Here is a 27,919-nt window from a genome sequence, read left to right as displayed (position 1 = left end):
TGGGGGTGGAGGAGTTCCTGAGAAAGAGAAGGTTCTGCCTCAGCAGACCTGGTGAGTTCATGACTTGAAACTTGAAGCTGAGACTTGAAATTGGGGCTTCCCTCAAAGTTGTTATACGCCAGCATTCAGCTGTTTCACTACACCAGCTTTTTCTACATAATGCAACTTTAATATCCTTGCTTTTTAAAAGATAATTTGAAATTAAAAGAAACATGCTTGCAGAGAAAATGTTAAAACGTCATATGCATATTATCCTAAATGTATTATACATGGAATGCAATTTTGCTTCCCAATTGTAAAAAAGTAGAAAGTGCATCTAGATTTTTGACAGATATTAAGTTAAACTGCCCCTTAAACAATGTAATGCACTTGTAAGAGTGATAAAGCCCACATTTTAGTAACTGCAATGAGGATAAATTTTTTTGGTGTTTTAATGAAGATGTAATTTCACCATTACAAGAAAGTGAAACACTCCTGGCTTTTTGAAGCCGCAGAGTGTGTTTATTTTCCTTTTCCAGGCAGGTTTTGACTGGCCTCCACAGGATCTGCTAATTTGCAAGAAAGCAGACTCACTCTCAGTCCGGTTCGTGAACTGGCTGAAAGAATAACCTATGGAAGTAAGTTTGAAATAACATCTTTTCAAACAAGTTTTTAAAGCTTCTCCCCCCCCCCCCTTTTACAAGAAAGAAGATTAAGGGCATGAGCCTATGCATGTTTTCTACAACAACAAAAAGTCCTACAACTCCCAGCGTTCCCCAGCCAGCCAAAGGTTGTAGGGCTTTTTTCTGGCTTTAATCAGCAATACAGGAAAATCCTCAGCTATAAACAGTCTGACTGAGGGCGAGTTTATCCACAGAATAGTTCCACTTCTTTTATCTGAGATGAGGAGAGAAGCCAACATGGCCTGAATGGGTGACAGTTCCCAACATGATGGCCCTTTTTGCCCTAAGGGGAGGATTGTTCTATCATGGGACTTGGAGAATTCCCCTGCAATAGCCCATGTCCAGGCTACGGAGAGGAACTGAATGAATAGGAGGAAGAACCCCTCTCCTTTTGGTTCACAGGAGCATAATGATTAGCCTGGCAATAAAAACACCCTCTCTGAGACCTAACAGGTATCCTTCCTGATTAGCGGGGGGGGGGGGGGGGAGGAGAAGGAAGAGGGCATGTTTTCTTTTTGCTTGTGACTGCACAAAATGGTGCCTGAGTGAGCAATGCTTGTGAGAGGAGGAAAGTGTGGGGACATCCTGCCTTTACCTGCCTAGAGCTTCTGTCACTCCCAATCTCTGCCACTGGCCCCTGGTTCCTTCATGATAAATCTGCCTGACCCAGCAGCAAATCTCTGGATGAAGGGCAGAGACCTCAATAACCATTAGTGGAGGGGACCTCTGTGGGGTCCCTGATACCACAGTCACATCTGAATCCTGCACTCCTTGTCTCCTGAACAGGGGAACTGAGCACCCACCCAAAATCTCCACCCTATTACGTGGAGCTTCTGTCTTGGGACACCTGCCAGCTCCCCGGTGGCAACGGATGGAATGCTATCACTATGGGAGGCTTTATCTCCATGGGGTCCAGGACTTATCTCACTTAGAATAGCATTTATATACTTACTTTAAAATAAATTTTGCTTCGTTCTAGAAGAAGGTGCCATTTTAGGGCTGTCTTTTGAGCTTCTGGCAGAGACTGGAACTCCTGAACCTAATGGAGTGACCACAGTTTAATTGGTCTTGGATGCACATAAGCATGAAATGAAGCACAAACCAACAAGAAGAAATGCTTTTCCAGAAGAGAGTACAACATCCAGAAACTTAACCTTCAAACCAAATAACTGAAGTGTCCCACTGTAGCTTTTTGTAATTTGTCTAAGTCGGAGGAAGAATTCATGAAAAAAAAAAACTAAATGGAAAAAATGCATTTGTGCCTTAACAGATACCCAAGTGATAATTTCAGTGTACGTACTTAAGAGGTATCCCAGTACTAACATATTTAATTAGAAGTAGGTCCCATTGCCTTCCACAAAGTGCTCGTTCTGGAAAGTATACTTAAGTCCACAGCAAAATCAAGCAAGCCTTATGGGATCAGCAAATGTATTGCATTTGCAGCATGCTCTTTTGTAGGCTAGAGTCTGCTTCGTAGATGCAGTACTGGTGCCCAGAGTTACAAACATTGATGCCACACAGAAAACCCTATAGTTTGGATAGGCATAAACAGCAATGAAAAAGAAATCTCAGTAATATTTTTTGCTGGCACAACATAACCAGAAGCATAAACCTGAACAGAGGCAAGCTATTTCTAGTATGTTCTCACCGTGCAACCTAAAGTTTCTTCAGCTATTGTATCTGAGAGGTTACAAGAATAAAGAGTGCCTGTGTGGTCAGTCAGATCAACTAGTAAATCAAAGCTAGCAAAGAGTGGCATGGCATCTACGGAGGAAGGAAATCTGCTACAGAAAGAGCACACGTTTGTTGTTTCATTGACCACATAGTGGCACTTGGCACTGCAAAAAGGAAGAAATATTTTAGTTAATGTGTGCACAGTTAATTGATTTTTCAAACTAAATTTTTGTTATGGCACATCTGTTTTTCCATAACCACTCCTTGGGAATGCACTCCTTCCTAACAGAATCTCTCCTTTACCTGCATAAAAATGAATAGGCCATGTGCATTTAATTGCTAGCAGCCCAATTCCCTACAAACAAGTTGCATTGCATAAAGATATTTTATTCTAAGCTACTAGAGCTAAACATACATTAATTGACCCATCTTCTGTACTAAAAGCAAATGGCAGTACATATAGCCCAGCTTCGCTACTTCACCTCTGTTACTCTGCTGGAGGAGAAAAAAAGGAATGTTAGGCATACTGCAATACATTCATTTTTCACGGGGGGGGGGGAGGTATCCTTCATAGAATCATAAAGTTGGAGGGGGTGTTGTAGGCCACCTAGTCCAACCCGCTGCTCAATGTTAGAAATCTAGAGCATCCCCAACAGATGGCTGTCCAGACTTTGCCTGAAGACATCTAGTGACAAAGAATCACCGACCCCACTAGGTAATTGGTTCTATAGTAAAACTGTGCTTACAGTTAGAGGTTTCTTCTAATGTTCAACCAAAATGCACCCTCCTGTAATGTAAGGTCTAGTATTGCCCTTTGGAGCAGCAGACAATACCCTTCAGGTATTTGAAGATTCCTCCCACCCCACCCAGTCTTTTCTTCTCCAGGCTTTGTTGTTCAGTTGTTAAGTCGTGTCCAACTCTTCGTGACCCCAAGGACCATAGCACGCCAGGCCTTCCTGTCCTCCGCTCTCTCCTAGAGCGTGCTATGGTCCATGGGGTCACGAAGAGTCGGACACGACTTAACAACTGAACAACAAAGCCTGGAGAAGTCCATATTCATTGCATCGGTGATGCTTTCTAGCCATCTCATCCTCTGCCGTCCCCTTCTCCTTTTGCCTTCAATCTTTCCCAGCTTCAGGGTCTTTTCCAGAGAGTTTTCTCTTCGCATTAGGTGGCCAAAATATTGGAGCTTCAGCTTCAGTATCTGTCCTTCCAATGAGCAGTCAGGGTTGACTTCCTTTAGGATTTACTGATTTGACCTCCTTGCAGTCCAAGGGACTCGTAAGAGTCTTCTCCAGCACCACACAGTTCGAAAGCATCGATTCTTCGGCGCTCAGCCTTCCTTATAGTCCAACTCTCACAGCCATACGTTGCTACTGAGAAAACCATTTAGCCTTGTGATACGTTCCATGGGGTTTTCTTGGCAAGAATACTGGAGTGGGTTGCCATTTCCTTCTCCAGTGGACCACATTTTGTCAGAACTCTCCACCAGGACCTGTCCGTCTTGGGTGGCCCTGCACGGCATAGCTTATGGCTTCATTGAGTTACGCAAGCCCCTTCGCCACAACAAGGCAGAGATCCAGTAGGCAGGGCTATGCAAAGCCAAGTTTGTCAATGTGCTCCTATGGGAACAAGACCTTCCCAGTTTTAGTGATATAGCTAACAGGAAAACCAAAATCCTTATTACCTGTGAATGTCTTTTCTTCTTGGGGAAAGGAGGGCAGTCAGCATCCAATTAAGCCCCTTTCAGGGGACAGGAAGGTAGAGGAGGAGGGACCTGATGCTTCAGGAGAGAAGCACCTCTCAAAAATCTCTTTAGATGAGGGTGACAAATAATAAGACCATCTTTGCCTGTCTTCAGAACTGTGGAAAGGGTGCCTTCTTAGCATGTTAGGCCCAACCCTCTAATCCAGGCCTGCTTGTAGAAAAGCCAGAACCATCTTGATTCAGTGACAGTGAAGAACCCCTTTTTGCTGGAGGACTTTTGTAAGAGCCTCCAGGTTGATTTGTAAATCCTGTTAGTAGACTCTCCTTTGAAAACCATAATAGTGTCCAGTATCCTCTGATCACAACTGTCTCTAAAACAGATCACTTGGTCTCCGTTTGGACAGCTGGAGCCGGTCCAGATTGGGATGATGCAAAGGTCCCTGACCTTGACTCAGCTGATTGGCCACAGAAGCTCTAGAGATGTCTGAATTAAATCTGAAAACCATGCCCGTCTTGGCCAATTTAGAACAACCAATAAGATCTCTACCCTGACCTTCTTGAGTAGTCTGGCAAGGGGAGTCATTGGTGGGAAGGCATATAGAAGTCCTCCTGGTCAACATACAGTGAGAGCTTCCGCCACTTCTTCCGCCTCACAGAAGAGCATCATGAACCTGTACACCTTGAAATTGACTGGAGATGCAAAAAGAGCCATTCTGACATCCCGGATCTCTGAATGACGGAATGGAAGACCTTTGGATTTAGATTCTATTCCTGGTCTATGTCCTGATGGCTGAACTAGTCTGCCAGTGTGTTGAAAATTTCATGTGCATGTTCTTATTGACAAGGATTCTAGGTGCACTTCCACCCAACTGCGCAGTAGGTAGGATTCTTATAGAAGGGGCCACAATCTCATGCTGCCCTGATGGTTCACATACACTTTTGCAGTTGTACCATCAGTGTGCACTAGAACGTGTTTTCTGGAAACCTGGGTAGAAACTCCCTCAGGGCAAGGAGAATCACACAAAGCACCAGCTGATGCTATGGCAGGGTTATTTATGTAACTTTCTGCCCTGTGCCACCAGTTCCTCACAATGGCTCCCCAGGCTATCTGGTTGACATCTATTGTTACTTCAGTTCTCAAATGAGAACTCTCCTGGTTAGAGCCTCTGATAGTCATAACCTGAGAAACCATAGCATACTTCCTGGTACTTTTACTGGAATGTGCCACATCTTTAGCTGCAACAGGAGGAGAAGCCATTGTAAGGCCTGAGAATGTGTCTGGTACACTGGACAGTCTATGAACATTATCATGCCTTCAGAAGCAAGATGGGAAGAATGATTGTGGAGCAAAGAATCATTGGACATGCAGGTTAGGTGAGGTTATAGAGCTTCGGCTATTGGGCGGTATAGAAATGAAATAAATACATACATACATACATACATTAAATTATAGTAGTTCAGAAAAGGCTTTGATGCAGAGTTAGGAGAGGAAAGTGGTTTGATGAAGAGAGAGATGAAACCTTTCCAAGCTGATTTGGGATAGAGAACAAATGTTCAGGACAGTGCTTTGTAAAACTTAATGACGTGCTTACCATCTGTTTCGTATTATTTTAGTTGTTTCATTATCAATATTCAGTGTAGAAATGTAGGCAAAAAGAATGCCATAGAAAGGTTCTGGTTTTCCCTCATTCTGCAAAGATTTAATCTTTAATTGCTCCACTGTGTAAACATCAACTATTGTCTGCACTAAAGATAACAGGAAAAAAATAAGATTGTCTGAAAAACAAAAACCTAACTTGATCCAAAGTCTAAAGAGAGAGAAAGACTCCCATTCACTTCAGTGGACTTTGAGTCCAATACAAATGAGTTTAACATGAGAGAAAAACACTTAAAATAATCAAAAAGGTGAAATTATTTTTATTTTGATATTAAGTTTGAACTGATTTATCTATATGTTGTCTTTTGACACTGGAAATACTCTGTTATTCATATTATAAAAAGAACTGTTAATGTTTCATGATTAATTATGGTTTCCGATAATTTCCAAAATAATAATTTTCCATTATTCGGAAAATAATGGTTTCCGAAGTCCAATTCTTTGTTCACTGGGCCATAATGGCTGAATACTACATACCTATTTATAACATATTATTTCTTAACTAATTCTCAATTATTATTTCTCAGATTGGTATGCAGTACCATATTTGTTGTACATGAAGACAACATGTACCTGGTTTGTTTGTTTTTTAGGTCTGCATGTTAATATTTAAATTCTATTGGGTTTATACAAGAAAAATTCTACTGAGTTCGGGGGGGCAGTCAGTTGTATTTAAAAGGGGAAACCCAGAATCAAGATCCCAAGCAACATAGTAATTCATCAAAGCAAAGTACTACCTGTAAGAACACTCACAATTTATGGACTCTCTGAATTGATCTCCCATGTCATCATCCAAATCTAAAATTTCTGCATTTTCTCTTATAAATTTGAGCAGAATATTTGCTTCTGGTGTATCTTGAAAAAATATTTCAAAATTAGAATTAATAAAAGTAAGCCTGTATAGTGCCAGAATACTTAATGGGAGTGTTTAGCTAACTCTGTGTATTATGGTTGATATCTGCTTCAGGAAAGCTATGACAAAATTAAACCTACAAAGGTGCCTTATAGTGAAACAGGCCACTGGGCCATCTATCTTAGAACTGTCTACTCGTTCTGGAAGTGGCTCTTCAAGATCTTGGCAGAGGTCTTTCTCTCCTCTAACATGTGGACTAGGGGGTTCTGCCAAAGCTTTACAGAAAAGTTGGGTTTTGAGGAGGTACTTCAAAGGAGAGAGAAAAGTGACACCATGAAGATATTTTGGGAGGCAGTTGCAAACATAAGGGGTAGCAAGGGAGAAAGAGTTTAATCATCTGAGAAGATATTCAGATGTTTGAGTGCAGCGGAATTGGCAATTACTTACTAATGGAGTGAATATGGGGAATAAAGAAGAGAGAAGCTTTGTGCCTGTTCAATATGGGGGAATTGTGACATTGTCAACAGATAACGGAAGTGAATGAGGAGATAAGGGCTTGGGAAGAAAGATGAGAAATTCACAGAGCTGGGTGCCAGTGCCAGCTTTAAGGGGGCCCTGTCAGTGGCACTCAGGTAGGTCCTCTCCCAGCACCACCCTGATGTCCCCATGAGCTTACCGGTGGGGGGAAGGAGAGAGAGACACTGATGCTGCAGCAAACAGGAATGGAGACAGGTGGTGGTAGAGATGACTGCAGCTGTCATACTAATTTCCTCAAAATGCTTCTAGGCCCAGAAGCATTCTGGGGCCATTAAGATGGTGGTTGCTGCTGCTACCTCACCCAGGCCTTATCTTCAGAGTATGAAACTAAAAAAAAAAGTGTGTGTGTGTGTGTGTGTGTGTGTGTGTGTGTGTAGGGGAATTATACATTTTTTGCTGAAAGGAGGCTGGCGTCAGCAACTGCAGGTCCCAGCCTAGTGTCATTAGCAAATAGATGGTACTGAAAGCATGTCTGTCACTGAGCTGTGGCCCCCTCCTTAAATGTAAATAAATTAAACACTGTAAGTGGGAGAAATTTATTGTTTAGGCTTAAAACAAGTAGAACTCATTCGAAAGTCTTAAGCCACCATTTTCATTAAAACAGGACAATATTATAAGGCATTTTATGACAGTTTAAGCACTCTCTTACCAGGATTAGTAGTAATGATGGTTTTTGAGATTACAGTTGCAACCATGCAGTTTCTGAATTTGTCAAAGTTTATTCTTACATCTGATGCAAATATCACTGGGAAGGAAAATATTGAGGGTTTTTGGTTATTTTGGGAACGCTTCATACTCAGCAAAATTATTTTGCAATTAAAAAATAATAATACCTGTTTCTCGAGGTAGCCAGCTCTGTGCAAGCTGGATAGATTCGTTGTCCCAGCTAGAGATACAATAGCATTTAGTTAATACAAATATTGCTTTTTTATTTTATTTTATATATTTTGTAAAGTCAGGATAGTTTCTAGATATTAAAAACATACAACATATTGACCCAGTTCACATGACACACTGGGGCTCACCATGGGTGAAGCTACGGCACATGTGGCCACCATTTTGCATATCCAAGCCCCGCTTGGATGGGGGTTGTCATGCAAACCCACCAAGCGTGGGTTATGCAAAGATTAAACAACCCTCACATAACCCCACAACAAGCAGAGGGTTATGCAAGAGTTGTTTAACCCTCACATAACTCCTGACAGCCTGATCGGGGGTTGCATATTCAAAATGGTGGCCGCCACATGCCGCAGCTCATCAGGAGTTAAATAACAAATAAATGACACTCAAGTCAGCTAAGAATAATAATTCTTTTTAAGCGATTAGCACCTGGAGCATGGCATTCCCTGATTACCTTAATTTAATGGGTGGAAGGGTTTATATAGGGAAAGGCACCCAGACAGTTCAGGCTTAAGAGTACAGCTTAACATTTTTAAAAGCATCATTACAATGAATCTGAGTGATGAAGGGAGAGTGAACTCAACAAAATTAGTACATCTGAGAATTCAAATGTCAGTCTTACAAGCAGCAGAATGTCACATGCATAGAATAGAAGGAGTTGCTCCCCACCTCACCAACTTGCATCCTTTACTCACATTTCCCTGAAATGTTAACCTATATTTAGCAGTCTTGCTTACGGGCAATAGCATTAAAGCTTGTTTCAGAGCTCCATGCATGCAGGAGCTTCCCATTCTCTATGAAGAGATCTGCATGCAGAATATTTCCTGGATCATAAACAAAAAAGATGGGAGCATCTGCTCAGGGAGCTTCATCTGCATATTGGACCCCCCACATTGCACCTCAGAGCCACTGATCGTGCCTTTTAGCTTCAGAACGTAGGAAACCTCATTTCCTTCATACAAAGAAAGAATGGACTGATAGCTCTTGCTCAGTTCTGATTTGCAGGTGGTACATGGCTGTTCTTAGTTGGAATTATTTGTATACTTAACACCAAAAATGAACAAGACTTTGGCATGCTAACTGGTTATGTGAACCTTGAGCTGGCTGTGGAAAACCTAAGACTCCATTCTGAAAGGCCCCAAAGCCTCATTTCAAAACAGCTGCTAACTCAGACTTGGAAGGGTGGGCCTCATGTGCATGTAGTCGCCTTGTGCACCTGTGAGAATTGGGCATCTGACACTTAGCTGATACCTCTTCCACATCCTTTCTTTTGTTGTCTTGTTAGCTACTACTGTATTAAGGACTTTCATAGTGGCTGAGGAAGCTGCCTCTTTCCCATGATTACCCGGTACATAAGAAGAGCTGTACTGGATCAGACCAAAGGCCTATCTAGAGTTCTGTTCCCACAGCAGCCAATTAGATACCTACCTATTGGAAATGCAGTATCTGTCATCCAGATTTGATGCTGAAACACTTCACGGAAAACGAACCCAATTTCTACCCAGATTGTCTCCCCTATTTCTAGGCAAACTGGTTTTCTTTAAGAGTAGTTGGAGTTGTTGAGTTAGTTCTCTGTTCCTTTCTTCAAAGAGAGATCTCTTGTCTTCCACTTCTTTTCAGAAGGCCTGGAGGTTACTGAGGAAACATCTTCCTCCTGGCCAGTACCTTTCAACCTCCTGGCCCAACAACACTAAGGAGCCATGTAGTATTAAACTAAAAATATATTTTCTTATCTTTTGATCTTGTCCCATTTCCCCCCTATCTTTTAAAATTGCCTGAAATATCAGTACTTTTACTTTTTATACCCATGATTTCTTCTTAGAGACAGTAGTGACTCAAGAAAACTAGTCTGCAGGAACAAAGGGATGGCAAAGACCATTAGGTGAGCAAGGATTTTATTAAATACATTAAATATAAATATACTGTGACTGACAGCTGGGGGAGTGGATGGATTAGCAGGAAATATTTTGGGAGAGCACTTGCTACCTGACTCTACCCCTGCTTGCCACTCATTTTATACCATCCCTAGCGCAAGTTCTCCTCCTGCCTGAGGTGTAAGAGCACATGCACTGCCACATCACAAGCCCCCTTCCCTTTACCACATTGTGACCCCACCCCTTCTTCCCGTCACCCCACCCCACCCCTTTCCCTTTACCGCATCATACCCCTCTAGTGCTTCCCACGTCATGTTCCTTCTTCCCTTTACGGCATCACACACCCCACCTTCTCCTTCCTGCATTGCATCCCTCACCTCTTACTTTTACCGTGTCACCCCACCGCCTTTCCCTTTTCCACTGAGCCGCATGGCCAGAGAAAATAGCTGGTGTGGCTCTTCGGAGACCCTGCCAGGCCAAAGTGCCTGGCTCTTCTTCAGTGCCAGGCATAGGCAGATTGTCCCAGGAGATCGCCTGTGGCCCCCAAGAGCTTCTCTAAAATGGAATTTGGCCTTCAGGCTGAAAGTTCTGCATCCCTGAGCTAAATGAGACCTCCAGATTCAGAGGCAGTATGCTACTGAATAGCAGCTACGGGTGGGGTGGGATGGGGTGAGGGTGTTAAAAATGGGAGAAGGCTATTGCCTTGCCTTCATGCTTTGCTTTTAAGCCTCATGGTTCCCCCTGCTGGTGGGTCATTATTGTAAATAAGATGCTGGACCAGATGGACATTTGGTCTGAGCCACTAAGGGCTGCACTTAGTAAAGCATTGTTTTCTTATAAAGATCCTGATACTAACATTCATGCAAAGGTTGATCTATGGATGGCACTAAACAATATGTTGCTTTGAGCAAGTAAGATCATCAGTGGTCTAACTAAATGGCTTCTTTTATTTCCTCATCTCCAATGATGACCTTTCATAATCGATTTGCAGCTCTGCTTCCCACTGCCTCTCCTGAGGGGAGAATTTGTCAATAACTCAAAGAAATAGGTAATATATTCAAGGCCATTCTATTGGACAGCCTTATATATAATAGAGGTTAATGGATATTGGTGCCATTTAATGAACACTGCTGTATCATCACAGAGACCACACAATTAATAAGAGGCTTCAGTTAATGATAGCAATATATACTTATGTTCAGTGTAGTCTCCTATTTTTGTATTAATGGGTATAGTTGAACTGTGATTTAGAATACAGCTTACCATATCATTGCAAAGGAAGATTCTGTTTCATCATACAGCCTTATTTCACATCTGTGACCCTTCCGTCTGTCCGAAGTGGTGAAGTACTTTGGTTCGCCAATCTTAGTAAAGTGAAAAAAAACTGACTTTGATCTTAATCTTATATTCACACCTATCTTGTCAAACAGCAGTAGACTGTTCCCATATGCATGTCTCTACTGTTCACACCACAATTACTTCAATAGGAATCAAAGTACAGCACAGCTGACTGTGAGTTACAACGCCTGTGTGTGTGAAGAAAGATGTATGAAATGGTGGGGTATTCCTGCAGGAGAGGAAGGAGCTTTCTTCGAATTCATCATTTTTTTTTATTTTAAAAGACTACTTGAACGCTCCTGCAGTAGAGCAGAAAAACATTCACCCTAGACAGTATCAAAAAAGAAAAACTTTATAAGGACAATTTCCAGAGGGTAGCCATATTAGTCTACTGCAGGAAAAACCGTACTTTTGTTTAATTTCCTTTTGACCTCACTGTTTACAATTCTTTCACACACCCACACCCACTATATTTACTGTATATAAACCTGAAACTCGCCATAATAATCCACACATTTGATGAATGGGCTATAGTTCACAAAAGCTTAAGCCAGAATAAATGTTAGTCTTTATAGTGCCACAAGGCTCTTTGGGGGATTTTTCCCCTAAGGACAGAACATTATGAGGGGAAAAAGCTTTTCTCATAAAGTAAATGTTTGAATCAATGGGTAGGGAGTGGTGCTTAAGTTTTCCTCTGCCCACTGAACCCCCCCCCCAATTGTTAGTAAGCCCCCTCCCCCGAGGAAACCTTGGAAACCAGTGGGGGAAGGGGGAATTTGCAGGAGATAATCAAGAAGAGCGGGAAGGGTTAAGCACCCATCTCGCTCAGCAATTCTCCCCAGCAAATGACTCCTGCTGCTCCTGTTTTGTATTAACTTGGCAAATACCAGGTTGGAGATAAGTAGTTGCCAAGTGCATTGACTACACAGAATTGTTTATACATGTTATCTAATGTTCTAGTCAATCTGTTGTGCCTGATTGGATCGATGTATCTCTTATCTGTTACTCTGGTCTGAGGTAGAGCTAGAGTGGAGAAGAGGCCTCGGGGTTCAGTTTGAATTCTGTTTATTTATTTGATTTCTACCATAAAATGGCACTCAAGGCAGCTGTTGCGCTGTTGTGAGTGGCTGTTTGTTTCCTTGGTGGGTCCCTCTCCTGGAGCCTTGTGCCCGGCTTTCCCTTTGTTAAACCTCATCAATTTGAATCCCGTAATAGTTGAGTTATCTTAAAGTCTGTATCACGCCATACAATAATTCTTTTCAAGCAAGGATTTAACTTATTGTTCTACAAAATAAAGTTTTCTCCAAAAGTTATAACCTAAAGCCTATCTGAGAGAATTTCGACTGTTTATCTATATAGTCTCACTCTTTGGAATATGGGATGAGGACAAAATACCAAGCTAACACATAATTCCACCCTCAAATTGCCAAAGCTATTAACGTAAGAACATATGATGCTTAGATGCCTTATACCAAGTTGGGCCTTTGATCCTCCAATATTGTGAACTCTGACTGGCAATGGCTGTCCAGGGTCTTAGGCAGAGAGAGCTGGTTCTCATCACCTGCTCCCCACTTCCTTTTTAACTGGAGATGCCAGGCAACATGCACGAGTGAGTTAAGCTGAGTGATCAGCAGTGCCAAGGGGCACAAATGACAATTGCACACAGCTATCACTGTGGCATCTAACATGCTCTTGCATAGTTCTCATTAATTTCAGTAGGGCCTATGCAGGGCTGTTTCCCAGTGGACTGTGCCCTTAGTAAATGGATTGTGTAGGAAAAAGAGAATAAAGGGACAAAGATAAGGTTCAGCTAGACATCAAAGTTAACTCAATAAGCTAATTTAGCATTAATATTTAAACTTATAGTTAATAGTTAATCTGGGTGTGGATGTCAAAACTCTTTAAATAAGCCTCCTCATATTGTTTTGCCATGTCAGGGCGCCATCCTAAGATACATGAAGGCTTTGTGGAATACTGTTTATGAAACCTTTCATTAATGTTGCTTGTTAACCACCCTTAGCACTATATCAAGCCAAGTGACTGCTGACCGTGACAAAAGATCACTCCAATCTGCCATGACCCAATAAATTCTTAACTATACAGAAATCAATTAGATAATCAGACTACAGCAGAAGCTCTCTCCAATTTGTATGGTTTTCCTGACTTACTGACTTAATAGCTGCAAGAACATTAATGATTCTTCCATCCAGGCTCTGTCCATTGGCTACGATGTCCCCCAGTGAGTAAAAATCCTGAGGGTCCTTCACAGGTAGATTCAACAGCGACAGCAGTTTGGTGTCCACTTCATAGCGGGAGCAGATTTTGACAACAGAATGATTCTCGCTGAGCAGTAGCTTGTAGCAGCTGACACACAGATATATAACACTTAACCCATCATCCTTATTAAAGGCCAACTTGAATATTATGGACTTTCTGAATTACTATGAGTTACTGTAATAGTGATGTTATACTGATGCAGTGAAAAGTCCCCCTTTAGTATATCCAATACCAGTGTTTGTGGCTAAAACCTGAGAAAAGTCGCTCTGTTGTAGGATGTAGTAGTTCCTTCCATCTCTACAGATGTATCAGGCTTGTTATGTCTGAACGTTCAAACACAAGACAAGCTGTTGGTTAGCAGAGTTCCCACCAGCAACTCTGAACTGGCTTCCTGATCTCTGGCAAAAGTATTGACCTACTCAAAGGTTCCTGAAAAATGTTCTGGAAGCTGATTGTTTTGTATATTCAAGCTTTGCAACCAGAAGATGTTTTAGAAGCTACAATTCAGCTATCTAGTTTGGTGAATAATTGAAAGTACTTTGGCTGTAATCCTACTGGGGAGTAAGCCCCATTGAACTCAGTGGGACTTACTTCTAAGTAGACATGCATAGGATTGCGCTGTCAGATATTTTAAAGGTAGTTTACAACAAAATTAACATAAAACAGCCTCTCCATACAAACCTGTTGTGGAAGGTGGTCACGAGGATATTTTAAGCAGTTAATGTCTTTCAGGGTCACTTCAGTTTTTGATAGTTTTGTACCTTAAATGCTTACACTGAGTGCAGTACAAATTCACACTATATGTCAATTTTGTTTAGGATACATTTCTATCCTGGAGTGTATTTTTATCTACAGAAAATAAATGGTAAATTGGACCAGGCTATACTTTGGATAAGTACTGGTGACAATGCCTTAATAGGGTAATGTTTCAGAGTCACACTATCTTGCAAGTTTTTGTAAGAGATGTGCCATTGTGCTTCTATGATATAGTATTAACTTTATACAGGAGAATAACTTCTGTAAACTTCTGTGGGTCTTAATTATGTTACTGCATAAATCAGGAGCCTACACAATATTTGTTTGATATTGTAGTGTTGCCTGCCTGTTAGATAACTGTGCTGTATTAGTGGAGAACATTAACTCCCTATCCCACTTATATAATTTTTCAAGAGCAATGTCTGCATATTCCGGTAGCAATCCTCTGAGTATGCCAACTGTAAACTTTACAATGTTAACCTTATTGGGTGCATACTTTACCTAGGAGTTGTGGGGTTGAATTTTTCCTCCTTTTCAACCTCCTTTGTCTGTACTAAAGGATTTTCAATTATGACTGTAATAGAAAATAATGGAAGAAAGCCACATAAAGCATGGATTTAAATGACAGCTCACAAGCGCAGAAAACAAGGCACACTTGCAACCCAGTCCTAAGGCTCCATATTACATATGTGGTAAGGAGGATGGGGTGCAACAGCAGCTATATACCAACTCAAGGACTCAAAACTTAACTGTCATCATAGGCATTGGTGGCATTATTAGTAGAAACACTAGTGCAAAGGGTTAATTCAGCTGACAGGAAGTAATTTGTTTCAGCTCCTACTCTAAAAAGCACATAAAGCACATGCTTTTTGAGAATACTTAAAAGTTTAGTAGATTCAACCCACCATTTTCTGTGTGCCAGTTATCTTGCACAAGTTCATTCCAGTCAAATAGTGCAAGCATAAGGGCAGTTTTCTGTGTGTGGGGTTTTTTTTTACTCAAAACAATATGTGGGAAATTCATCAGGATGCATTTGTCTGTGTTATCTGTTTTACACACAGCTGCACTGAGAATTAAACATGCAAAATATGAACATTATTTTAGACCGAGTCTGCAGGCAAGGCCATTGTCTTCTTATGACTTGTACAGTGAATAGTTTTATCTGTACACACTGGGCACAATCAAGGCAAAGTTAAGCATTTTAAGGTCCATTAATTTCAATGGGGGAAGCCACTGAAATGAAGGGGATAGGCAGAGCAATCCTTTGCATGTTTACTCAGAAGTAAATCCCACTGTGTTCAACGGACCTTACTCCTAGGTAACTGTTCATAGGTTTGCACCCTTAAGTGCATAACTCTGGGTCTGTCATACCAACAACAACAACACATACCATTTTTAGCAGAATTAAACATCATATAAGCTTAGGGTCTAAGAGGGAATCTGGGAGATTGCTTTTTTGGTCTATGCCTTTTGATGACAGCTTTACTATATTTGAATATAGTTTTGTTTTAAGTTTACTTCTTCCCCTCTTGCTCAGTCTAACTGAAAATTTTGGTTCCAATAAAATAGACTACAAATCCTTGAAGGAAAGCACGCTAAGGGCACAAACACATACTGATTTAAAGAGAAGGAAAACATACTGAAATTGAAATATGTTCAGAATGAACTCCAGCTTACCACAGTCACCAACTCTAAAGCTTTCTGAAAGCGATTTAATATAGTCCTCTCTTCCCCAAGAATTTACATTTATGAAGTAAGATGGTGAATCACGAACAGTAAAACCAAAAGTGTACCTTTCTGATCCAATGTCTGCAGAGAAAAGGGATTTTTAGAACTCAAATTAAACATTTGAATTTGGTGTCAGGGATGTGATAATATAACCTGTGCTTATCAGTTTTAAATCATGGCACAAAACAGTGCTACTGAAACTGAGCCTCAGGGACTGTCATCTGTCCCAGAGATACCTGCTGCTGGTGGGGGTTGTCAGCACCCCAGTCTCAGGTGCCATGCTCCCTTATGTGCATATGGTGTATTGTTAAGAAATATGGAGGCCAGGGCTGGGGTATCAGCAGCAATGAAGAGAGAGCATTGGGATCAGAGACAAAGAGGACTCCCTGTAAAAGCCCAACATGCGGGATATATACAGCCAATGGATCACCTAATGAGAAACAAATGCATAAAATAAAGTAGAACAATCTTGCTCATACCAGTAGAGGTCGCCAAATTTTTAAAAAATACACTTTAGTTTTCATGAACAGGAGCAAAATGGGCTAGGACTACCTCAGTTACATTATGCAGAAAGATAGTGGCAAATGCCCCACTGCTGTCATCACATGCCTCAGAAATAGTGAGAGAAAGCCAGTGGTGTAGCCCTAGCCAAGGTAGCTGCCCTTAAAAATGTAAGGCAGACTATGGTGAGGGATAAGGAGAGCTGAGGGGATGCTTGTCCCCCTTACCTTCTTGTTACCCCTCTTATTTCTGTGTAATCTTCATTGACATTTCAACATATTTTGTACAGAAAAAATTACCACCACATTGTACGCATACTTTTTAGTTAGAGGAACCATTGACAGAAAGATAGAGCCTCAGAAACAGAGATTTAATGTCTTAAAAATAACTTTACTTTTTCTGTCTGGAAAGCCTTTGGCATCTGTTTTCCCAATCACCACACCAATTATACTCTGGGGGAAAAAAGGAGATTAAGAATATATACATCAAATACACATGTACAGGATGGATTTGATTTCACAGACTCTATATTCCTTCAGTAATAAAAAGCATGTTTGACTGTTGCTATTTTAATGGACTTATTCTACAGAAGCATTAATATATTAATGACATAAGTAGTTCCCTCTATATATGAAAACATCTACGAGTGGGAAATAGTATAAAGGACCCACATCTGTTTGTCTTTATAAGGAGGAAGCTTACCTGAACATGTATCTAGCTTTTTCTCATACTAGAAGTGTAATGCACAATACTAGTAGTACTAGAAGTGAAGGCACAGTGAGGAGAGGGATGAGGGCATGCCAGAGCAGTTAGGGAATCCTGAATCAACCAAATGGGGACCATGTGATTTTCCCAGACTTTCCAGGTGATAAGTATGGGTAAGCGGCTGTATTTCTATTTGTTCACACTCTGAAGTAGCTCACGTTCATCCCTATATCTCCATAAACTCTCCCGAAGGTGGACTACGTAGAACCTCTAACAGCCATTTTTTTCTGAGCAAAAGCAATTTTGAACAGAAACATAGAAAGGGGAAGGGATGCTTAACTTATCCCTGTCTACCATTTCTCCACTTAAATTTTCCCTTTCCAAAAAGTACTATGCTTAAAATATGGCGACTGTGGGAATTGTTAAATACGTTTGTGTGTGACATGTATTAAGCCCTTAAAATATGCATTTATTTCAATGAGGAGGGGGGAAGACTCCATTTAAAAACAACAAGCATTTTTAGATTTGCATTCAGTGGTATTGAAACCACATCACTGTAATTTTTGGTGAAAAGTTACTTTCAGAACACACATCAACAAATTCAGGAGGCCATATTTCCAAATTAAAAATAGTCTTCTTATTAACTGAAATTGAAACCGCCTGATGAAACTCTGACGAAAGTTTAATGAAGAATAAGTGTGTGCCAAATATGGAGGCTTGCCACAAAATTTTAAATGGGGGAGGGAATTTCCCCCATAATTCCTGTAGAAAAACTGTGAATTTGCAATCCTCTGCAACTATGTCATCATAAAGTACATGTAGAGGGTTCCCTTTGTTAGATGTGCCCGATCTCATCTGATCTCGGAAGCTAAGCAGGGTCAGCCCTGGTTAGTACTTGGATGGGTACTTGGATGGGAGACCGCTTGGGAATCAGGCTTCCTGCATTGAGCACGAGGTTGGACTCAATGATCTTGTAAGCCCCTTCCAACCCTATGATTCTATGTATCCTCTACAAATAAGCAGCTATTTATAAAATTAGTCTTTCCTTATCCTATAGATGACGATCCCAACAGAGTAGGATAATTCTCCTGCTTTTATTTCTGAGTGCCAAGCAGGAATATTTTGACAACCGCCCTATTTTGTTGTCCAACAGCAGGACCTTGACTGCTGTTGGACAACAGCCATATCATCTATGAAGGAACTCCACTCCACACACTGACAAGCAAGAATGAACAATCCACCTGTTGAAAAATAGGCTCTCAGATTTCTGTGTTCCTTTTGGTCACTAGGTGGGGCAAGAAAACTATTCCTTCATTTATCTGGATGAGTTCATTCAGAGTATGTATATAATGGAATATAATTTCCTCAAGTCTCCAAAAGCTTTGCTTCTTAAAGTGCAGTCTATTAATCCACAATCAAAATGTTTAGTTTCCTAACTCACACTAATTCAATTAGATGTCAACATATCCTGTGTATAACTCTGCTGATAACAGAGAACTGGTTCCTGGAATCCAAAATGTCATTTAATGCCTTAAGACCCTGCTTACAACAGTATTTATTTCAAAGTCTACTTAAAGTTTTATCTTTACAAAATTATTTAATTTAAACTCCTTTAACCAAGTGAAATTCCATAATTCCAAATTAAAAGCATGAGATCTATTCCTAAACCTCTTGTAAATAGCCTTAATTTTGAGGGAATGATTCCCAAATGTGAACGTTTGGGATTGTAGCCACATTGCTGAACTAATCAAAAGAGAAAAGAGAAACCTCTGTGCCCATTTGCCAGTACTTTGTGCTGACATTTTCCAACCTCTTGTTATTTGTTCTTTCTATCTTCAGCTTACCTCATTCATAGCTTTGGCATTTGCATTACTTAAAACAGTGATGTAGAGGCTCAATTACATATAATTCTTCAAACTAATGCTGTAGAATTTAGTTTATTGGAGCTAGTTGTTTACATTAAACACACACACACACACCTATCTGCTACTAGCTTCCTTCAAGATTAATGACTTAATGTCTGGCATTAAATAAACCATATTTCTTTTCCAAATTGAAAGCAAGGTTTGTTTATCAAGTTAAACTGCAATAAACTAAGTTCTAGCTCAGTCCATTTTCTAATGCTTTATCTTTTCTCTGTGCTGTAAAATAAATTAATCCCCCTGGCCAAATACATCTGTCCCACAAGAGAAACTTTGGAAACTTTCATGTGCTTTCAGTTCTGTGCCAAACAACATCTCTTGAAGAAATCTATGGCCATGTAATATATCCTTTAACTTTTGATATGGGAAAATGGCTAGTCTTATTTTATGTTAAATCAACAAAGAGTTCACGATATGGTAGTACGCATGCCATTTATGTTGGATGAACAGTGAAAACCATGGAAGATGCACGTCACGTATTCCCTTGCTACTGTCACCAATGTTTAACTATCTGAGTTTCTGGCTGAAAGTTATACATTGTGGCTCCCTAAAACTTAATAATCCTTAGATTGCTATCCTATATGCATTTAGTTGAGAGTAAACTCTACTGAATGCAATGAGACTTACTTCTGAATAAACATTCATAGAACCGGGGTGCAGAATATGCACAACTACAGCTATCCTAGTTCTATTTGTAAGTAATCTATTTGGTTACATCTAAAACGAATAAAGGAAGAGAAGAAATGCAATAAAGCTATATATTCACACTTTCATAAAGCTTGCAACTCCACATTTTTGCTATGTATTGTATTATAATTGCTGTGCCTATTCAGTATAGAATGGATTATAAGGGTGCAATTCTATGCATGTTTAAGAAAAAAGTTCTACAAATTCCAACATTTGCCAGCTAGCCATGCTGGGAGTTGTAGGACTTTTTTCTTTCTAAACATGCATAAGATTGTGTCCTAAGTCAGGTTTCTTAACTTGTTGTGCTCCAATAGTTCAAGCTTAAGCTCTGCTACACAGTGGTGATGTATCATGAGAGCCAATACCACAATCTCTGCACCATTACCAAATGACACCTCATCCCTGTGATATGGTCTGTGACTTGATCCTACCATGTGAATTGGTAGGCAACAGATATCAGTACCAATGCACCAGGACCCAGAAGTTACTTGTGCATAATGCAGCTGCGCCATGCCAAAGGCCTTTGAAGAAGGGAATAGATTGGGTTTGGAGGCCTTGCCTATAAATGCAATGTGATGCGCACACACACAGTGCAAGGGATTTTAGAACATATTAAGTAATGGCAAGTAAGACAGAGTGGCATGACTTTAGCTGCTTTAACTTGTGATATAAGCCTCTGATTCTACTGCAGTAGCTAGTATGGCAGGATACTAGGTAGCTCTGATATTCTACCTTTTCTTTATACTCTAGTATAAGTGTTTCCAATGCAGTACCCACAGCACCACTGTGCCCACCACCAAGCTATTTTCCCATTCAGCAAGTGAATGGAGTGATTCCTCCATTCACTTGTACAGGCAGGAAAAGTCCTCCTTGCAGTAAAATGGCTGTGTGTGTGTGTGTGTGTGTGAAGTGCACCCCCCAGGCCCCCACCAAGGATTTTTGGGGCACCAGGGTCCTTAGTGGGAAGGATAGGCCTTGCCCCGACATCCAGCCATTTTTTGGCAGTGGCGGGGGGGGGGGCATTTTTGCTCCCTATGTAAGCAATCTCCATTGTCTTGTATAGGGAGCAACCCCCCACCACCACTTCTTCTCACCCCATTCAAATGAATGGAGAAATTGCTCCATTCATGGGGATAGGGAAAGAGGGTGAGAGAAACAAAGAGGGACCAGAGATTTGGCAGGCAGGCAGGCAGGCAGGCAGGCAGGCAGGCAGGCAGGCAAGCAAGCAAGCAAGCAAGCAAGCAAGCAAGCAAGCAAGAAAGAAAGAAAGAAAGAGGTGGGGAGAGGGGGAGGAAGAAGGGGACCAGAGAGATGACCCAGAGGGAGAGACAGAGGAAGGAAGGAAGGAAGGAAGGAAGGAAGGAAGGAAGGAAGGAAGGAAGGGCAGTCAGAGAGATGGAAGGAAGGAAGGAAGGAAGGAAGGAAGGAAGGAAGGAAAATGGAGCCAGAGATAGAAAAGGAAAAAGATAGAAGAGCCACAGGGGAGGGGGAGGAAGAGCCAGAGAGCAAGAGAAAGTAAGGAAAGAAGAGGAGACAGAGAGAAGGAAAGAAAGAGGAGAGGAGAGACAGAAAGAAGCCAGAGAGAGAAAGAGAAACCAGAATGGGTAGGAAACACAGGGTGCACAGACATGCACGCGCACACACACAAACACAGATAAGGATGTACTCCTAACATTTTTATTAGGATCTGCTACAGCAGTCAATTTGTAATAGTGCTCAGGGCACTTTTTCAAAATGGGCCTAAAACAGTTGGAGATGCCTGTTCTAGCATGGAATCCAGGACTATACAGATAGGAGCAGATTCAGCTGTAAATTGTCTTAGTGAGTTATGGGAAGTAGCAATGTGGATGTGATGGTGGTAAAACTTCCCCAGGCTCTACTGAGATGTCCCCCCCATGCATTGTGATAGAATTCAGGTAAGCAGATAAGGGATTATATCCTGGACATCCTCCTATAATAAGGAAAAGGAGGATGCATGGGAAGGTATGCTGCTTTGACTGTAGTGTGTGTGTGTGTGTGTGTGTGTGTGTGTACAGAGCATATTGGGCATGCATACACATAAAGGTCCTTGTAATATAAGTGTGTGTGTGTGTGTGTGTGTCTCTCTCTCGTGCTCTCGCTGTCTCTGGGCCACTCTCAACCCCACCTGTCATAATGTAGTGGAGACATTTAGTAGTTAAGAAACAACAGCCAGCAGTGGAAAATTTTGCCTTAATTATCATTTTTAAAATGATCAAGGGAATCTGTGCATGAATGGGGCTACCCATGTAAGTAAAGCTCACAGCTTCCAATCTGGTGTCCATAGACCAAAAGAATACATCTCCAATGTATTGTGATAGTAGAATGCAGACTCTGTAGAAATTATCAACTCAACATCTATTTAAAAAAAGTACAAAGAAGTCTCTGATACTACAGTCAATGAACTGCCCAGTCAACATTGATAGTTGTGGTATCCACACTCTGTGGTCAAGAGAAGCATCAGTTTTCACTTTCTGAGGGTACACAAAGAGAAGCTAACATACTTTGTGCCTAAGAATTATGCCAGTGTTGTGCGTATATAAAGACAAACCAATTACATAATTTTGTAGTAATATAATACAGTTATATACAGTTTCACTGAAGAACAAAAAGTACTTATATCACCAAGACCTACAGGACGAGCAAGATTTGGGTGCACATCTGAAATGGCCACAAAATTTTGTGCTGAAATGGAATATGCCATTCTTTTTACCTGAAATTGCAGAAAAGTATGTTAGAGCTTTTTGAAAAATCAAAACCAAAACAAATCATTTGGCACATTCTACACAGATGCTATTCATAAAGCTTTTTTTAAACAAACAAAGATGTTTTGACCTGTTTTTGGAAAAAACTTTGCTCTAATGACCGAACATAGGTCATACAAGTGTTTCAAGTCTTCTGAAATAACACTTGTTACTTTTCTGTATCAGAGGAATATAAAAATTACATTATTACATTTACATTTTATTTACATTTCACTTTTTAAAAAGTATAACATGTTGATATTTTGTTGGCACTTTCACACATTATGAAACTAGCTCATGATCAGCATTGCTTTGTGTTCAGGGCAGATCAAGATTTAGGATGTGCAAAAACAGTAAATAGTAAATATGGCACAACAGTAAGGAACTACATGGTTTTTTATTTATATTCTTCCATGGATATTTTTCCACAAAGAAAAGTTGTTGCATCAGATTTAGCCCCAAGCCATTCACCTATCAGCTTTCATCTTGTCCCATTTCTCAGGGTTGTATAAAATGAACCAGTCAGTGTTATCAATGTAGTGTTGGACATGAGATTAGAAAAGCCTGTTTCAAATCCCCAGTTAACCATGAAGCTAAATGGCTCATTCCCAATCTCTTAGCGGGGCTAGCCTACTCTTAATATAAGGATAAAATGGTATAGCCCACTGAGCACCTTGGAAGAAGGGTAGGGAAAAATGGTATACATTAAAAAAAAACCCTCTGTGCTTAAAAAAAGGAAAGAATTGTTTTAAGAAAATTACCATAGCAAGAATGTGTGCCCAGGACCCAAATAAGTTTTCAATAAATTCTAGGAGCCCAAGAGAGATTGAGTAAAACTCTCTCTCTCACACACACACACACACACCCATGCCGTAGCAAGCTCATGGACTAGCCAACCGCTCTTTGGATTTATTAAAACCTGGGCATTTTGAAATTGTATTCCTTAAAGAAGTATTATTTCCCAACCTGGCTCCAGAAAAAATAAAATATGAGACTGGGCAAAGAGAAATCCACACAGAATCAGGAGGGTGGGGGACAGTATGCTTTATCTCATATATTACAGTCTTCCCCAAGAGGAAGCATTTTATATTCTATACTGAGATTCTATATTTCTAATTCAGATACAGTGGGCAAACACTGGGCAGGCAATTTTAGGGGGAGGCATTTGAACACACTTTCCCCTATCCTCAGCCCCACCTACAGAGCTGATTCTTTAATACTTATTCTAGTGGCATTTGCTATTTCTAAAAAGATAAAGGATTAAGGAACTGCTGATGGCAGCAGCAGGAACGTTTTAGAAATGAACAGCAGAAACCAATAAAAACAGCAAAATGCTTTTTTAGGAGTTAACAAAACTTGAAGTCTGAAAGAGTTTGCTTTAAGTCTCCAGCATCAAGAAGCCAAAAAGTGTTGTGGTTGCTTAGAGACTTTCTGGTGTATTGTAAAACATTCATTTTAAAAGCCAGATTGTAGAGTAAAAACATCTTTATTGTGGGATGCTCAGAACCCCAAGCCTCACACACACTGGCATCAAAAAGGAATTACAATTAACACATGGACAGTGTGCCTAAAAGCCTTTTGTAATGTAATGTCAGGTCCTCAAAGCTGCTTCCCTTGGACTGTACTCCTGCTCACTGACAGATATCAGATTCCAGTTTTGGGGGATTGGGGGAAGGGTGTTTACTTTTCATCTGCCAGGCCATCAATATGGCATGTCTTAGATATAAGTGAAAATAAATGAACCGTTGTCAACTTTCAAGAAGCTAGCCTCTTGGAATCTGGTGATAACACATACTAAACAAAACTTTGGTTACTTCTCAACGTTTGATTAAACAAAAATAGGTGGAAGAAAATATCTAGTTTGGTTTTATCCCAAGCCCAGTGATCCTATCTTGAAAGTCTTTCCTTTTAACCTATACAATTATTTTTCCCTATAAATTCTTTGATAGTTAAGCTGTCCTACTCCCATATTTAAAAATTCTAACTTGGAAAGAAACAGGGAAACTTCCATCTGTCTAAGATGGCAAAATACACCCCAACTATGCCTCCCAGGCATTTATCAGTAGTATATTCTTCCCTCAAATACAGTGCTAAATAATTCATTGCCCATTGAACATGGATTAGTATTTTTTTAAAGATGGAATTAGATTACCTTGAAGAAGCATTTAAAAGACAATTAAATAAAAAAAATCATTTTTACTTTTAAATGTTTCATGTGCTACTGGTTGATTTGAATTTGTAGCAGGATAACGTTTGAATTGTAGTACAAACTCCTTCTTTCTCTGTCTCATTATGCGTACAATGAGATTTTAAAGGAGTTGTAGGTACAAAGCTGCTTGTTGCAAGTGCCTTTGAGACAATAAGCCAAACTGACACCAAAACCAAAAAGGGCTTTGTAGCAGATTTTAATGGGGGTTCAGTATTTCCCCTAAGCATGCAGTTACGCAATGGCAAAAGCAACTTTTACATTAGAGAGGTTTTGTAGCCTTCAGAGAACTACAGTTAACAGAATAACTAAAAACAGAAGGTCAGAAGATCCAGTCATGGATTTCCTGCATCTCATGTACTTTGGTCTTAGAAAGTACTAAGAAAAGTGGGGGGCATAGTAGAGTGGGACTGAGGTAGCCCCGACCTTGCTGCCCAGTTTTGTGGGAGAATATTGTGGGAAATTTGAATGGGGCATGGACACCCCCTGGCTACTGGTTGACAAGAGATGGAAATAAGGAACTACATAGCGAAGCTAATTTAATGTGGATTAGATGACCCTTCACCCTATGTTATATTCATACAGCGGGGTTCATTAAAGGACTATTCCCCCACCTTTTCAGTGCATGCTTCTGGGCAAAGCAGGGATACTAATCAAGGGGTGGTTGTATTTTTGGGGCTTTTGACAAAATGAAAGGACTTAACTGCAACCTTTTCTCAAAATAAAACAAAACGAACGTGCTTGTGTCCGTACACAGAGATTTTTAAGTGTATCCAGGATGCAGACATGTCCAGTTGTGCCCTTTGCCCTTCCAGGTACCATGAATGAGAAACTGAAGAGTCTGAGGTAAACCCCTCACGGGAATATTAGGGAAGCAAGCAGCGCCCTATTTCAGGTTTCTGCGAGGGAAGGGAGGCAGGCAAGAGTCGCAGCAACATTCATGGATTATTTTCAAGATTAAACCTGGGGGGTGTGGAGAGAAAGAGAAGCGGTTTATTCCGACCGAATTTGTTTCTAATAACCCATTTACAACCGGGGATGTTTCTGTTCCTGAAGGAACGATAAGCGTACGCGGCCCGAAAACACAAGAAGCGCTGGGGGAGAAGAAGACACGCGCCTCTGACTCTTGAGGGACTGAAGGAAAACACCGGGATTTTATGGGTCTTGCTTATGTTTTCAGGTTGTGCGCAGCTTCAAGGGTTATTACTTTCTGGCGGAGAACGAGGTTTATGAAGGAGACAATTAAAAGCTCGTGAGGCCGCGGCCCGGCTCTCCCCAGAGGAACGAAGGAGAGGCGCTCGGCGGCCGCCCCTCCCCCCGGACGCGGTTCTGCTCCGTCACGACCCGAGCAGGGCGGGAAAACGCCACCGCTCCCAGCGCGCAGGCGCGCCCGCGGGGAAAATTCGAGGCGGCGGCCTCACGCTCCTTCCCCCCTCCCCTCCCGACGCCTTAAAGGGCCAGCAGCTGCAAACGGGCAGCCAGCTTCACGCGGTTGCGGGATTATTGTGGGAAGTTGGAATTGGCAGCCACCGCCAGCCGGTGTTGCTGTGTGTTAAATGCCTGCCTTTGCCCAGCCGCTCTAAGCCCACATAGGTGGGAGCTGCGAGCGGGCTGCTTCCTCGGTGATTACTCTGCACATGCTCAGAGGCAGCCTCTTTAGTATTGTTATGCGATTGGAGGCTGGACAGGAGAGGGTCACTGGAGGTGGAGAGTGCCTTGATAGGCCTGGCACAGTTGCCCAGTGCTTTCCTTTTGCTAGGCCAATGGGCGGATTGATCTCAACAGCTGCCTTTCTCAGTGGCTAGGAAATATCTGGAAGGGGCTACCGCTCCTCCCCATCCCAATAGGGTCTTTTACCCTAAGTCTTCCAGCCAGTTCGGGGGAAGCGATTTTAGGTGGGGTGGGATGCCTCTGGATTCACTGTAAGGGTTTGCAGACCCTTCCGTGACTGTAATTAGGTAAGGGAAAACTTGATACGTGGCCGCACGCTACGTATCAAGCGGTGGTCTACTTTGGCCCTCAGTTGCCAGTAATCAAAGCCACTCTCTTCACGCTTCCTAGCAAACGTGCATAGCTTGGGGTGCTGCTATGATGCCGCACCCCGATACAGCAGCTAAAGAGGACTACAGTGTACATTAAGGCTGTGCCTAGAATCAAGGGACCGCGTAAAAGTGAAGGGATCATGTGTGAGGTAGACCAGCGGTTTACATCCCAAGGGGGTGGCCCTTACGAATCGCCAAACAAGAGGAAACGCGTCCCGAAAGAAGCATGATATCAATTTGCATATGCTAATTTATTATGTGTAGCTGTAGATTTAGAAATAATAATTATTCAAATAGAAGGCGCCTTCAGAATAGAGGACTGTCCTCTGTAAAAGAGGACACTGCCACTCTACAACCCAATCCACAAAGCCTTTTATATGGTGATGAGCCCCCTTTACAGAACTTGTTGTTGTTGTTGTTCAGTCGTGTCCGACTCTTCGTGACCCCATGGACCATAGCACGCCAGGCCTTCCTGTCCTGCGCTCTCTCCCGGAGTGTGCTCAAGTCCATATTCATTGCATCGGTGATGCTATCTAGCCATCTCATCCTCTGCCGTCCCCTTCTCCTTTTGCCTTCAGTCTTTCCCAGCATCAGGGTCTTTTCCAGGGAGTTTTCTCTTCGCATTAGGTGGCCAAAATATTGGAGCTTCAGCTTCATTATCTGTCCTTCCAATGAGCACTCAGGGTTGATTTCCTTTAGGATGGACTGATTTGACCTCCTTGCAGTCCAGGGGACTCGTAAGAGTCTTCTCCAGCACCACAGTTCGAAAGCATCAATTCTTCGGCGCTCAGCCTTCCTTATAGTCCAGCTCTCGCAGCCATACATTACTACTGGGAAAACCATCGCTTTGATTAGACGGACCTTTGTCGGCAAGGTGATGTCTCTGCTTCTTACTATGCTGTCTAGGTTGGCCATAGCTTTCCTCCCAAGGAGCAAGCGTCTTTTAATTTCATGGCTACAGTCACCGTCTGCGGTGATCTTGGAGCCCAAGAAAGTAAAATCTGTCACTGCTTCCATTTCTTCCCCTTCTATATGCCAGGAAGTGATGGGGCCAGATGCCATGATCTTCGTTTTTTTAATGTTGAGTTTCAAACCAGCTTTTGCACTCTCCTCTTTCACCCTCAACAAGAG

At 41.5% G+C, this 27,919-nt stretch overlaps 1 protein-coding gene across 1 annotated transcript; it reads right to left on the bottom strand.

The window, feature by feature from the left end:
- Positions 1-152: 152 nt before the first annotated feature.
- Positions 153-26,138, bottom strand: MEIOB (meiosis specific with OB-fold). Its single transcript, XM_084818949.1, has 14 exons — positions 25,954-26,138; positions 22,432-22,509; positions 16,859-16,916; positions 15,913-16,044; positions 14,737-14,809; positions 13,371-13,566; positions 11,128-11,228; positions 7,924-7,976; positions 7,740-7,835; positions 6,454-6,555; positions 5,636-5,789; positions 2,311-2,500; positions 1,615-1,701; positions 153-609 (listed from the first exon to the last, which is right to left on the bottom strand). The coding sequence occupies exons 2-14, from the start codon at positions 22,498-22,500 to the stop codon at positions 502-504; spliced, it is 1,419 nt and encodes a 472-aa protein (XP_084675075.1). The 5' UTR covers positions 22,501-22,509; positions 25,954-26,138; the 3' UTR covers positions 153-501.
- Positions 26,139-27,919: the final 1,781 nt, after the last annotated feature.

Source organism: Heloderma suspectum, chromosome 12, assembly GCF_057233095.1.
Source record: "Heloderma suspectum isolate Gila_16-S chromosome 12, 16-S_ref, whole genome shotgun sequence".
Lineage (NCBI taxonomy): Eukaryota > Metazoa > Chordata > Lepidosauria > Squamata > Helodermatidae > Heloderma > Heloderma suspectum.
This window is presented reverse-complemented; position numbering and strand designations above follow the sequence as displayed.